This window comes from Hypomesus nipponensis, chromosome 13 (genome assembly GCF_054491055.1).
Source record: "Hypomesus nipponensis isolate SF chromosome 13, ASM5449105v1, whole genome shotgun sequence".
NCBI lineage: Eukaryota > Metazoa > Chordata > Actinopteri > Osmeriformes > Osmeridae > Hypomesus > Hypomesus nipponensis.
Window position 1 is genome coordinate 7,181,007 of NC_140373.1, and position 13,440 is coordinate 7,194,446.

The following is a 13,440-nucleotide window of genomic DNA, read 5'->3' on the forward strand; positions in this document are numbered from 1 at the left end:
AACACATTGACTGGATCACTCTGATGGATTTTCTGACTGAAAAATGTCAAGGAATACTGAGAAGAAAGTTGAAACGGGACAGTTCAGTTGGTGGGCTTCTGCCAAACTCAACTGTAGACTGTTAATGGAGCTGAAGGGTGTTTCAAGAGCTCTATTGCACATACACACACAAACATGCACCTTTGTGTACTCCTGGAGTCCAGAAAGAGGGGAGTTCCTGGAGAGTATAGCGTTTACTGAGGCTCAACCTTCCACTTTGAATGTGCTTCTACGTTCTCATCAAGACAAACTGTCGACATCACTGATCGTCTTCTTTATCTCCTCACTCAATCACAACGATGTCACTACAGGGAGTTCAACTTACTGCCGTTTTATTACGCTCCTTCTGTCACACACACACCAACTCTCTCTCCCTTTCTCTCTCTCACACACATTCTGCAGAGATAAAGTCCAGGTAAGGTTTGCCTGACTCCTCTCCCCCCCAGAGAGATGAAAGGCAGAAACAGAGGAAGGTATCAGGGCTGAACAAAGAGACACTTGTGATATAGGGCAGCACTGCTCTGCGTAGCACTCACACCAATCCCTTTGAAGATCCAACTCTCTGCGGCAGGATAATCAGTCTCACCAATCAGGCCTCACATCCTCAGCAGAGGAGGGGAAACAGGGGGGATGAGAGGACAAGAGTGGAGAGCGGAGGATGAGGACGAGAGGACGAGATGAAAGCGAGAGGGCCATCCTCTTTTCAAACCAATAATGTATACTTCATCCCAATTGTGTTATAACCAGAGCAAATGTACAAGTAATTCATAATCTCTATATTTAGGTTAGAGAGCTGGTAGTTCACAGTGACCTCTTCCATCCCACTCTATCGCCCAGTGTGTATTGATCAGCTCGGAGTCCTTCATCATGTCTGCAGAGTCCCCCTGCTACAGCTTTTATGTGGCGGTAACCTTTACTGCAGCTCCAGCGAGCTTCCATAGAACTGAAAGCACAATGTGAGGATGGGCATGAGGGGAGGCATGGAGGGTGAGGAAGAGGGGAGGCAGAGCTGGAACGGGGGGGGGGGGGAGAAAAACCATAAAGACAAGGGGAGCAAGAAGTGTGGACTAAGAATGGAGAATTAGTGAGGGCTAGTGAAAGACATGATGAAGGGGTCCGGTCCCATCTGGTCTCTCCTTCAGATCAGGCGCAGGAGCTTTATGATCGGGGGAGACGCAGGTGTCCTGGAGGGGGAAGGCCGGGGGCCGGGGGGCTGCAGTGCATGGGAGGATGGATGAGCCCCGGTGACAGGGACACCAAGCCAGCGTAAATATTTATGCTTTGTTTACTTTTAATATGCCTGCTGTCTTATTCTTCAAACACTGGTTTTAGCATTCAATCCCTCACTCCCTCACTCCCTCACTCACTCACTCACACACTCACTCACACACTCACTCACTCACTCACACACCTCAAAATCTTCAAAGTTCCAATATAATAACTGGATGGCAGGTTGTGCACAGACACAGACAAGATCCAGAGAAAATCAGGACCTGTGTGACACCGTTTGATGGACAATTTTATTCTAATAGCTGGAAGAATGTATTTAGGTCAACAGGATTGGACATAGTTTTTATATCTGTACACAGGCTCTTCTGGAAACACACGCGTGGTTAAGACAGGATTTCTGCACTCCCGTTCGCCGTCATATCATCCTTCTGATTGGATGGAGAGATGAAGAGAAGCCATGTGAGTGGCTGAAGAGAGAAGCAGGTAGACACGTGTGCAGTCAGTTTGTTCCCCCTTTTTCGTTGTCGTGGTAACTGGGCTTCTAGGACTCCCCATTTAGGACTGAGATCAAATCTCCTGTCTCATTCAGCTCCTGGAAAACGCAAATAGACAAAAACAATTTAGAGGCCCAATCGAAAAAAAACGAAACAAGGCTTCTTTGTGGTGTTCAGTTCTGAGCGCAGCGGGCAGAGCATCTGTAGACCGGAGCTTATCACTGCAGTCACGCTGACTTTCACTTGAGACCCGCCTTGTTCTCCTCTACCTGCCTCTGGGCAGACACAGTCTGCCAGCTAACAGCCACAGCTCAGCCCCCACCAAGAACAGTACTGGAATATGCAAAAGCAACTTAAGGCAAGAAAGAACTAAGCTAAGAGGATTTACTCCAGGGGAGAATGTTATCTGAAGGTTGGCAGCAGACTTTAATGTAGTTGGGAGACCCGGGGTATTAAGATTAAGAACGCTCGCTCACGTTCAGACTCCCATGGAGGCTGAACTCTGGGTGGTCTTATCACACCCCATAAGAATATGCTCCATCTGCTTCACCTGCATCCTGGTTGGGAGGGTTGTAGGTTGCAGACTGTGGTGCTATAGGGACATCTGGTGGGAGGTAGTGGTACTGCAGCACCCACCAGCACTGTTTGCTTCCCTCTCCTTCACCTTTCAGTCAACAGTCAGTCAGCCGACAGACTAAACTAGGGGCTTGAAACAAGGAGAGGATAAGGTTGTGTGGCATGTGATGTCATATCCTGTCTGACCTTGATGATGTCCAGTCCACCGATCAGCTCTCCTTTCACGTAGACCTGAGGGTATGTGGGCCAGTTGGAGTATGTCTTCAGGCCCTGGCGAACCTGAGGTTGGCCGTGAGAACACACACACACACATATATATATATATATACAAAACGTACTGTGTGATGGGAATTAAAAACCAAGAAAGAAGGGTATGCAGATCACCAGGGACCAGGGACCATGTGCTGCATGACATAGATGACAGGAAGAGTCTTACCTCTTCATCCTGGAGGATATCAAAGGTGCTGTATTCCACCCTGCAACCACACACAGCTCACGTGATAAGACTGCTACTGTGTGTGTGTGTGTGTGTGTGTGTGTGTGTGTGTGTGTGTGTGTGTGTGTGTGTGTGTGTGTGTGTGTGTGTGTGTGTGTGTGTGTGTGTGTGTGTGTGTGTGAAGACGTCATCTTACCCTGAGCTGTTCATGAGCTCCAGGATCTGTCTACTGAAGCCACACTTGGCAGCCTGAAGACAAACATACACACATTCATGGAGGTGAGAATCCTAGCTAGCTGTCCCTTGATCCTCCAGAGATAAGGAGACTTCTTGATGAAACCATCTGATGTGGTGCTGCTTCACTATTAGAGACAGCCTCTTCAGCAACCACAAAGACCAGCTTGTCAAGGAGGATGGACCCTACAGTTCACTTCTTCTATTTAACAACTGTGTCTAAACTGCAGGAACCGGGCAAACTAAGCCATCCTTCAGCTTGCTCCAACTCAAACAGCCTTCAAAGCAGCCACTTTCAAACTTGACTTTCAAGATACAATGCAGAGGGGAAAGCTGTATGAGAGAGGAGGGGTGGAGAGAGGGGGGGGGGTGGGGAGAGGGGGAGGAGAAGGAGGGGTGGAGAGAGGGGAAGCATGGGTGTAGAGACAGGGAGTGGAGGGGGGTGTGGAGAAGGGATGTCAGGGAGGGTAGAAACAATGGAAGGAGTGGGGTCGACTGATGTCGAGAGCAAGGGAGACAGAGGGAAGCTATCATGGCAGAAGAGAGGGATAAAGGAGGGTGTGTGGATGTGAAAGAGAACGGGGGGGGAGAGAAGAAAGAGAAAACTGTTCTCAAAGGAGTTGCATTAGAGTTGTCAGAAGAGCTACTTTTATCTGTAACACTGAAAATCAATAGTACTATGGTAGGTGAAGGTCCTGGGGCTCTATTAGCATGTAGTGTGCGTCTGTGCACGTGCACATGTGTGTGTGTGAGTGAATCATAACTCCTTATAAGCCTTCATAAGAACACACACCTCATAACCCTCCATAACTAAATATACATACATATTTACTTCTCTACATAACTGGACATGCATACTTCTTTATAACACTTTGTAACTAGACATACCTCCTTATTGCCCTTCATAAACAGCATGACTGGACTCCTGTTGATGATTGACTTCAACCTAGACAGGGTAATGAGAGTCAGTTATCTAGCTCAACGTGGTGTCATGCACATGCGCATGCATTCATGTGTGTGTGTTATACCTGTGCTCCAGGGAAACCGTTTTGGGGCAGGTGTTTTCAAGTTCTCCAGATTCAGCCAGTTCCTACAGCACAGGTAAAGAAACCATGAGGACTCTGTACTCTACTCTACCATATGTTCTCTCTGACATACACACACACACACACACACACAAGGATGCCTGGAAAGGGATGAGGAGATGGATGGAGAGACAGGTGTAGAAGAGACCTGGACCTGGAGAGATACTATGACATGGACACAGTGAAGGGGTGTAGGAGAGCTTCTTCTTCTTGCTCTGGCTACCTTGATGATGTCAAGCCCCCCCATCAGCTCTCCGTTGACGTAGACCTGGGGATAGGTGGGCCAGTTGGAAAAGGTCTTCAGACCCTGGCGCACATCTTCATCAGACAGGATGTCAAAGCTGCTGTACTGGATATTGTTCTCCTTCATGATCTGCACTATCTGTCTGCTGAAACCTGAAGACAGCAAGAAAGAAAGAGAGAAACGAGACGTAAAGAGACATGTTCCTGTGTTGTCTGTGAGTGATGCTTACGGTCGAAAAACAAAGTAAATCATGTTGATTAACCACTAACACGCAGATCACATTCTCTTTTGCAGGTCACCCCCCCCCCCCCTCCCTCTCCCTCCCTCCCTCCCTCCCTCCCTCCACCCTTCCTCTCTCCCTAGTGTGTTTACCACAGCGAGGCTCCTGCGGCGACCCCTTCATGAAGAGCATGCACGGCGCGGCATTGATCAGCTTCTTCAGACGTGTGTTCAAGTCCTCCTGGGGGGGCTCCGGGCCTCCCCCAGCCCCCACCGACAGACGCTGCACCTTCTTGGTCAGCTCAGGGGCGTGAGCTCCATCCAGCCTGTCCACCTTCTGACCACTCTGGCGGAACCCAAGGACAAACACCATCAGTGTGTGTCGGGGTGTCAGATATGGATTCAGTCAGAATGTGTGTATACGTGTATGTGTGTGTGTGTGTGTGTGTGGGGGGGGGGGGGAATGTTCTCCAAAAATACCTTAAAGAAAAGGATGGTGGGAACGGAGGTGATCTCATACTTCTCTGACACCTCCGGGACGGACTCAGCCTCCAGCTACGAAAGGGGGAGACAGAGAAAGAGAGAGAGGAAGAGGGAGATAAACATGGACAAAGAAACTCTGGCAATGTTGTTAATGCTGCTCTAATGTCTCTTGGTGCCTTCAGTAGTGAAGAGTTGAGATGAACTGAGACTGTCTTGGTTACCTTGACAAAGGTGGTGTGAGTGTGCTCCTTGGCCAGCTCTGCCATCACCTCATTCATCTGGGCACACTGGGGAGCCCATGATGCCTGGAAGTGCACCACTGACAGGCATCTGAATGGATGGATAGATGGATAGATGCACACAGATACACACATACATACATTAGGTTTGGACTTCAATTTGTTTTCTTTCTGCTACCACATATAACCTGCTACAGCGTTCTGCATGGAACCCTAAATCAGTCCGATTTCAATATTATCAGAGGGTTGTCCCCAATTGGTTAACAATAGAACCCTGTGTTATAGGCAAAGTGAATGGTCCGGCACAACCCTGGCTAGTTACAGCTAGCTAGATCAGCAGATTGCAAAGCAAGTGTTCCACCAGCATGAAGGCGTTACAGAATGTACCCTCCACTGGAATCTCACGTGAACTTGTGAAGGTGAGGTGACACGAGTGACACACTGGCAATCAAATTCTGATAAGACAGCTAGCTAGCTGACTGTCACTTTTGATAGATGGCAGTAGTGTCAGTTATATGCTACGACAGTAAATAATATGCCATGTCAAGAGATGTTGCTAGAGAGTAAACATTAGTGTCGTTGGTATGATCTTTGAGCTTTGAAAAGTGCTTAGGTCTACAACTATTTATTGGTCACATTATTATGGTAGATAGCCTAACGTGAAAACAATGCTAGCCAGCTAACGCGCTAGCATTTCTACTGTAGCGTTAGCTAACTAAATTAGTACACTGGGGTATGACTGATGCATAAGCTGCTCATATGAACTATTGTAATATATCTAATGTTATTATTCAAACAATGTTTACGTTAATGACAGTAAACGACATACTTGCCAGCCTTCAATAGCAAATCTTCAAATTTTTGCGAGGATGTTGCCTCCACAAGGTTCGCCATGTTTGCAGATAGTGTAGTCGATCATCTACACATTACGTCTTCTGGATGTTAGCCACCAAGCTACATACCACCAGACAAAACTAATCGACGTCGATTTTAACGGACAGTGGGCTGGTCATGGGGGGGATATGGCATATCTGGCAACCAGCTACAGCAGAGGCAAACGAAAAGAACGCGGCTGGCCGGCTGCAAATGCCCTTGCTTTGGAAAGCACGTCTGGAGTATACCCTACTACTTCTGCAGTGTAGAAGCTAGATACGCAATTAAAGTTTACTTTAACAATCAGTCTCACCGCGTGGCTAGTTTTTGTTTCATATTCACTGCTGCTGCCAATTTTTTTGACTCGACAGGGACCTAGCCTAGCTAGCTTGCTAAATACAGTAGCTAACCTTATAACAAAGTAACCTTTCTTGTCGTATATACCTCCTAATTAATTTGACGAAAGCTAGTTACATACAACTAATTGTAACTTAACTACAAACATGGAATATATGACAGCAATTCAGAAGAAGAGACGCCACGAAGGAGACCTTGACAAATGGAACGCCTGCCAAGCGGTAAAGTCAAATTAATGTCAGGGTTAGAGTCAGCCATTGGTTTATAAGTAGTCGTGGAAGGGCTCGATAAGATGTATACTGACTGTACCTATTAGGTCATGTGTTTTCTGATTACTATCCAGCAAGGGAGCGATAGCTAAAGATCAAAGTGCCATGCTCGTGTCAACAATCTGCTCTGTTGTGATTATCAGAAGCGTGCGTGTGATGGAGTGGGAGATTACGCTCAGGTTGAATATGGCGCGGTAGCGGACTGCCCTATGGACACATGGGAGAGTGCAGTACACCAACAGGGAGCCTCGAACGGCAATGGTGTTGTTCCTCTTCCTGATCCAACGGTAGGTCCCTTCTCTTTTACACCTGGGATATCCTCATGTCCTCTTTCTTAGTACTTTTTTTAGGTGTAAGTCATGGCTGTTGCATCAAACTAATGGTCTGAGATCATACAATGTGGAGTTGAAACCAAACGGGAGTCAAGAAAGGGTTTTGGACCCTCATCTCTACCTCATGGATCACACTCTAGTATAGATAAGCATGGGTCAAATTGAGACAGAGGCACACACAAGGACACTATCTTATCTCCAAGCAGGATATGGCTGTTTTTCTGTGTGGGAGTGAAGTCAAGTTAATGCAACAACTGTGTGTGTGTTGGACATTTAAGGCCTAGCTAGATGTTATAAATGACTAAATTCTATATAAACAGAATTCATATTGTAGATTAGCCCATGCAGTAATGTATTTACGTGAAGCCCTGACTGAGAAGGTTGGCTAATGTCAATCCAGAAAAGAAGTGCAAGAAAACCTCCACACAGGCTGTTTGTCCAGTGTAGAGCCATATGTATACGTTTGTGCGTCTGATCATCTGTATTTGTTGTGGTGTCCAGGCCAGCCATCCACCCCAGTGCTGTCCACGCTGCTTGGCTGGCGAACCGGTGAGTTTGTCCTCTATTCTGCCTCGTCCCTCTGGCCTGAAGTATAGCCACACATGGGTGGGGGGACGGAGGGAGGTATATATGGGGACATACTGTAGATGGGTACATAGATGGATCGAAATGCCCTGTCGTTTTTCTATATAATCTGCATCAGTCTTCTTTTTGGGATTGTCTTCTCTTTAAGGGTCACATCAACCACATCATGGGCTACTGACCAGCTAGACGGGGAGATGGATACCTGGAGGAAGAAGAGGAGGATGAAGAAGGGGAGGTAGAGATAGATTATAGATATAAGGGCAAAGGTCCCAAGAAAACAAGATGGAGTAGATGGATGTGTGAGGGGGATTCATGTAATTACTGCCTTGTACACAGTGTTGCAACTTGCTCTGCACTGTTAGAAATAATCATATTCACTTTTCTCAATGCTCACATTTAGCAAATTGCTGGCAAGTCTGGCAATAATTGAGTAACATATAAGTTACTCAAATTCTTAGTAGTCCAGGAATCAGGCATAGTCCAGCACATTTGCCTATGTGTACCAGGCATAAGGAACACTAGTCAAAATGAGGTCCATCATGAGAGAGGGGAGGAAGCCATGTTTGTAGTTTACCACAGGGTGCCTTGTAAAGCCAGTACTGTGTCACTGTAAATTCCCCACAAGTGTATTACTGTACCCTTTTGATTAGACATGTTTATACACACATAGGGACACATAAGAAGGGCTACTAACAGTAGGCTATGTGTGCAACCTCATAAAACTTGATATTTGTTCATGTAGATGTCTCTACTGTGTACTCTACAGTAAGATCTACAGCCTTCCCAGAGAAGGGACTTGGGCTCTGGTTTATGTAATAACACTGTTCTGAATATATATGTGTATATATATATATATATATATATATATATATATATATATATATATATATATATATATATATATATATATATATATATATATATATATATATATATATATATATATATCATGGAAACGTGGGCTTAAATTAATTGGCCTAAATGTACTGTAGAAACTGTCTGCTCCAGTATCATTACTTGACAAACAAAAACAGTAAATCATGTAAAAATCCTTTTAATTTCTTTGGAAATTAAATTAGTTAAAAATATTTTCACAAAAAATAAGGATCTTTTGAATTGATGATTTGTACGCCAGAATTTTACGCAAAAATATTATATTTTTTCTAACTCAATTAACTTCAATGAAAACTATGTATGTATGTAGTGACCAAACAGAATGCTGATGATGGGAATTGAACTATGCCTTTAACAACAATGTGGAACTGTTTGTGTGTGAGATCTCTGAATGAACACATAGCTTGAATACACAGACCTCCAAGTCCTATGTAAAACATAGTTGAATCTCCATTTGAAAAGTGAATTGCGGTCAGTCCTTTTAGTTGCCTTTGTTTTTAAGACATGAAAGGGGTATCAAAGGTGTGTGCGGTGGCTAGACTATGCCACGTACAACGAGTGAGAGTTGTGATTTCATGCTGAACTGGGTGTCCTTCTTTTCTCGTGTACTTTGCTGAATTGTTCCTTCAGTAATCCCATGTGAAATTCATGTTAAATTTGATCCGTCAGTATTTGTGAGTATATGTGGAATTGGAGTTCACCTTGATTTGCCTGGGACGTCTTCCCTGCCAGTAGATTTGGTGTTTGTTCTGTTTGCCATGCAAGCCAATGTTCCTGAGCAGCAGTGCATCTGTGCCATGAATGTAGAGTAAGGGCCCATTATTCTGTTGTATTCTGTGCCCATTAACTACCAAAAGATGACACTGTCTCAAAAAATATATTGTGACTCCATGACAGAGTTTATTTTTAGTACTATATATAGAAGAACGGCCTTTGAATAAATAATCTAAAAACAGCTCTTCGCTCATCTTTGTTAACCCTGTATTCAGGAACGTGTGCTAAGTAGAGAAGGTGCATGTTTCAGTTCAGTCATAGTCAGGAGTAACATGATTATAGAAAAATGTCTGACCCTGCATAGACACCAGAGGGCAGCAGATACTCAATACTGAAAAGTGATGCAAAACCACCACATACATTCCACACAGATACATTGACAGATCAATGCTATTGGTCAGCTATTCTATTAATATGGAATTATAGCTACAACATAAATATCTTACTGCAATTGTGCAGGGTTAATTGGGTTGTCCTGTAGCATTTTAAGTGTTTGGTCATTTACAAATAACCTAACTTGACAATACTGGAAATACCAGTGTGGCTGTTTTCTTCCTTGACCTATGCTGTTCACAAGAGTCAAATTAAGATTTCCAAGTTTTCATTCTCCCACTCAATAGGTGCAGGAGGCTGAATTTGGAATATGTCTGCCATACAAGGACAGGGCAGCCGTAGCAAGACATGCAGCAACAGAGATGAGAATGATGTCAGTCTAATCCTGACTTCAGGGACTCTGGGGAAAAACAACCCCTGCTTTTCAATAATGTTAGACTATAAAGCTTATGACCTGCTGCAATATGCTACAAGTGTAAAGAGCTTAGGTGCTAATAAAGGCAAGAGCATACACCCCCATCCTCATATACCAGGATGAGCCCTACTCCCCCCCAGAAGAGCCCTCCATAAGGCAAGTAATGAGGGGAGAGAGTAAGGTATGGAGGGGGGGCTGTAGCCACATTGACCGTTTTTATGAGTGGGATACGGCTGTGAATTATTTTGATTTCCTTTGGGGGGTTATGGACAAGTGCACATCTGTTTATTTTGATGTTACCTTTTTGCCCCTTTTATATTTCTCAGTCCTCCTGCTCTGTCAATGGCAGAGCTCGCTGCAGCCCTGTCTGACATTTTCATAAGTGGCCATGTTGCCGTGGTCCTCCTGAGGGAGCCAGGCGGCTTGAATAGGTTTTCTGTGGAGGAGTGGCAGGTCAGGGAGCACTAGCAGCGAAAAAACCCCACTTGACTGTTTCTACAGCTATCAGCTGACTGAAGAAACACTGCAGCTCTCAACTTTTTTCTGCTTCTCTACCTCTCTCTCATTCTCTCTCTTCTCTCCCTTTCTGTCTCTCCCTTTCTCTCTCGTACCCCCCACCCTCTCTGTTTCCACCTCGGTTTCTCTTGGTCTATCATTCTCATACCTCCCGTCTCTCTCTTTCTCCTCCATGAATGTGTTCACGACCCTCCTGCATTTTCACCCACTTTGTTTACAGCTCTTTGATCCGCTATATTGCAGTTAATGTTACAGCCGTGCAATGCAAGCCGAACCGCTGCCCATTGTGTCCTTTGGCAACTCTATACCCGTGGAGACCGCACCGGTCCACCCGCAAACGAAGTCCCTCCTCATCGGCAGAGCTCCACAGATGGCGAACAAAAGCTCCAGCACAAAGACTCAGTCTGAGGCTGTGTTTAAAGGTAGCATGTGGAACTCACTGGAAGCGCTGCCCATCTCCCGATGTTCAGAGTTGAGAAAGAGAATGATACGGTAGGCCTACAGGTACTCCATCACAGTGGTTACATGGTATAGTAAGAGAGAGAACCATAAGGTTTCAGGTGAAACTCTTTTCAGCTCTGAAATGCACTGTTTGAATTGTATTAACTGTTGAATTGTACTGTGTCTGGAAACCTTATAGACCGGAAATGGTTCTTTATGGGTTTTCCCCCCCCCCAAAAAAAATAGTTTGCTCCAATATAGGCTTAGTGTGTTCAGATTAGATACATACACTGTCAATGGAAATTCTCAGAAAAAGGCTGACACACACACCCACACACCCCTGAAAATGTAGTAGGTCAAGCCAACACAGACAGTTCACCTTAATTATAACTGTTTGTTTTCACATCTGTCAACAAGTAATGGCATAGGACTGCAAAAGTCCTCATCACACACATTAACACTATCTCTCCTTGCTGTCTCCTTTTCACACACACTCATACTCCTACACACACAACTGGTTTTCCATTCACACACGTACCAATTTATCCAAATGTTACTTTTATCACACAAACCTTTTTCAGACACACGGTCTCACACACTAGCAGACACATGCTCTGTCTCTATCATTTACACGCTCCTGGGCTCTGACAAAAGGAAATGAGAGCGCTTGTAAATGAGGAGCGAGGCTGTTGATCTCGCATGTCGGATTGCACAGTTTAATTCCGACGTGTCTGCTCCTCCTCTCCAGCGGGCTCCCCAGCTGCCCAGCGACGATGCTCACGCCTGGCAGTGTCTATAGACGCATCAGCGTACGTTCCCCTTCTCTCTGGTCCTCTCGCTCTCTCGCTCTCTCATTCTCAGCCTTCACACGTTGGGATTGGCTCCTGTGGCCCCTGCTCTCTGTGGTTTGTACTGAGAGGGGCCTCTAACTATCTCTCTGTGGAGGATGTGGGGCTCCTTGGAGGGGTCATTTGCACACCTGGAGATAGAAAGTGATTTTTTCTTCTCCTTCTGTCATACAGGGCAACTTACAATGAAATAACAGACTCATTTGTGTGACATTTTTTTATTTTACACTTTATTTTACACTTGAAAAACAAACTTGGAACATCTATTATTATGAAGCATTTATAATATCAGTTCTAAACATCTCCATCTTCAAGACTTGGCTCAGTTGCCATGCCGATTTTAATCAAACCACATAGGCTATGTAATGGAGCGTAGGCTAAGTGGTTTCATCGTTGTGCTGTTCTACTTTGTGGACAGCAGGTGGGGCACTGTCACCATGGATGGTGTTATTCTGGGGGACGAACGGGACCGTGAAACCGGGGACAGGACACACGGTCAGAAGAATAGCCGGGGGGCTCTTGCTCTGCCGTTGCTCTGGTTTCCAACCTTTTCTACCAGAAATCGGTGCCAATTCCTTGAACTTAAAACGGAAACAATTAATCAAATCATCACAGGACTGTTTTAGTTGGATATAAAAGTAGGGTACATGCAGGCCTATAAATGTTGGCCCACCTCTCATCCTCATAATCTCATCTATCTCGTGAACCTGATATAAAACCTATTAGACTCGCGCCACCTCCGACTATTAAGCGAGCAGGTGCACCTCCTGGAATCTTTAATTATGGAAGTCAACTTCTTATTCAATGACACATTGACACTAGTCTTCCTTATTTGGTCTAGAAGGATGAGCAGTTGACCCGAACTCTCCATTCCGTCTCTATTTCCAGTGGGTGTTTTACATGTTAATTGTCTAGAATAGCTTTCCCTTTCTTTATTCATTTTTTGCTAGGCCTACTTCTCTCTATCAGTATCGCCCGGGGCAGTGCCGCGGGCTCACCGCACAGCCTCTCACTCTCTTCATTTTAGTAACAGAATGAAAATGCAAATTATCTGGCAACCTGGGCCCCTTGACATAACTCACTATCTCACATGTTCGGAAGTTTTAATATAAAAGGCTTTTAATAGATTATTTCTTAACAATTATAAGAATTGTATTTAGGCTTTATATTCATATCAATATAGCTACGACGTAACAACGCTATACGACTATAGCATAGGCTATGAGTCGAATTTATTCTATCCTCAAACTCAGCTTTTAAGCCAGAAAAACATGAAACACCACTGTCTCAATATTATTGACACAAGGTTACATTAAACTAGGGTTAGGGGATCTTTTTTGTATTGCTTGACTTTTAAACAAGGGTTATTGCTGGCTATTTAAACCGGCATCTAGCGGTCAATAGGCTTGGTTAGGGTACACGTTGCATTTAACCTATGTAGCCTAGTTCAGTCAATAATATCCGTAGTTAATAATATCTGAAACACAAATTTGAGCTTCTTTTTCCAGACATTTTTGAGTAGGC

At 44.7% G+C, this 13,440-nt stretch overlaps 2 protein-coding genes across 2 annotated transcripts; one reads left to right on the forward strand and one right to left on the reverse strand.

Annotated features, from left to right (window-relative positions):
- Positions 1-1,540: 1,540 nt before the first annotated feature.
- Positions 1,541-6,268, reverse strand: glrx3 (glutaredoxin 3). The gene is made up of 11 exons (XM_084670929.1): positions 6,109-6,268; positions 5,262-5,370; positions 5,038-5,112; positions 4,711-4,903; positions 4,318-4,490; positions 4,038-4,099; positions 3,898-3,955; positions 2,972-3,024; positions 2,776-2,815; positions 2,526-2,618; positions 1,541-1,861 (listed from the first exon to the last, which is right to left on the reverse strand). Exons 1-11 carry the CDS (start codon positions 6,171-6,173, stop codon positions 1,811-1,813), a joined length of 972 nt encoding a protein of 323 aa, XP_084527055.1. The 5' UTR covers positions 6,174-6,268; the 3' UTR covers positions 1,541-1,810.
- Positions 6,269-6,317: 49 nt separating this feature from the next.
- On the forward strand, positions 6,318-9,543 carry LOC146259747 (uncharacterized). Its single transcript, XM_084670930.1, has 4 exons — positions 6,318-6,730; positions 6,922-7,065; positions 7,612-7,659; positions 7,844-9,543. Exons 1-4 carry the CDS (start codon positions 6,656-6,658, stop codon positions 7,871-7,873), a joined length of 297 nt encoding a protein of 98 aa, XP_084527056.1. The 5' UTR covers positions 6,318-6,655; the 3' UTR covers positions 7,874-9,543.
- Positions 9,544-13,440: the final 3,897 nt, after the last annotated feature.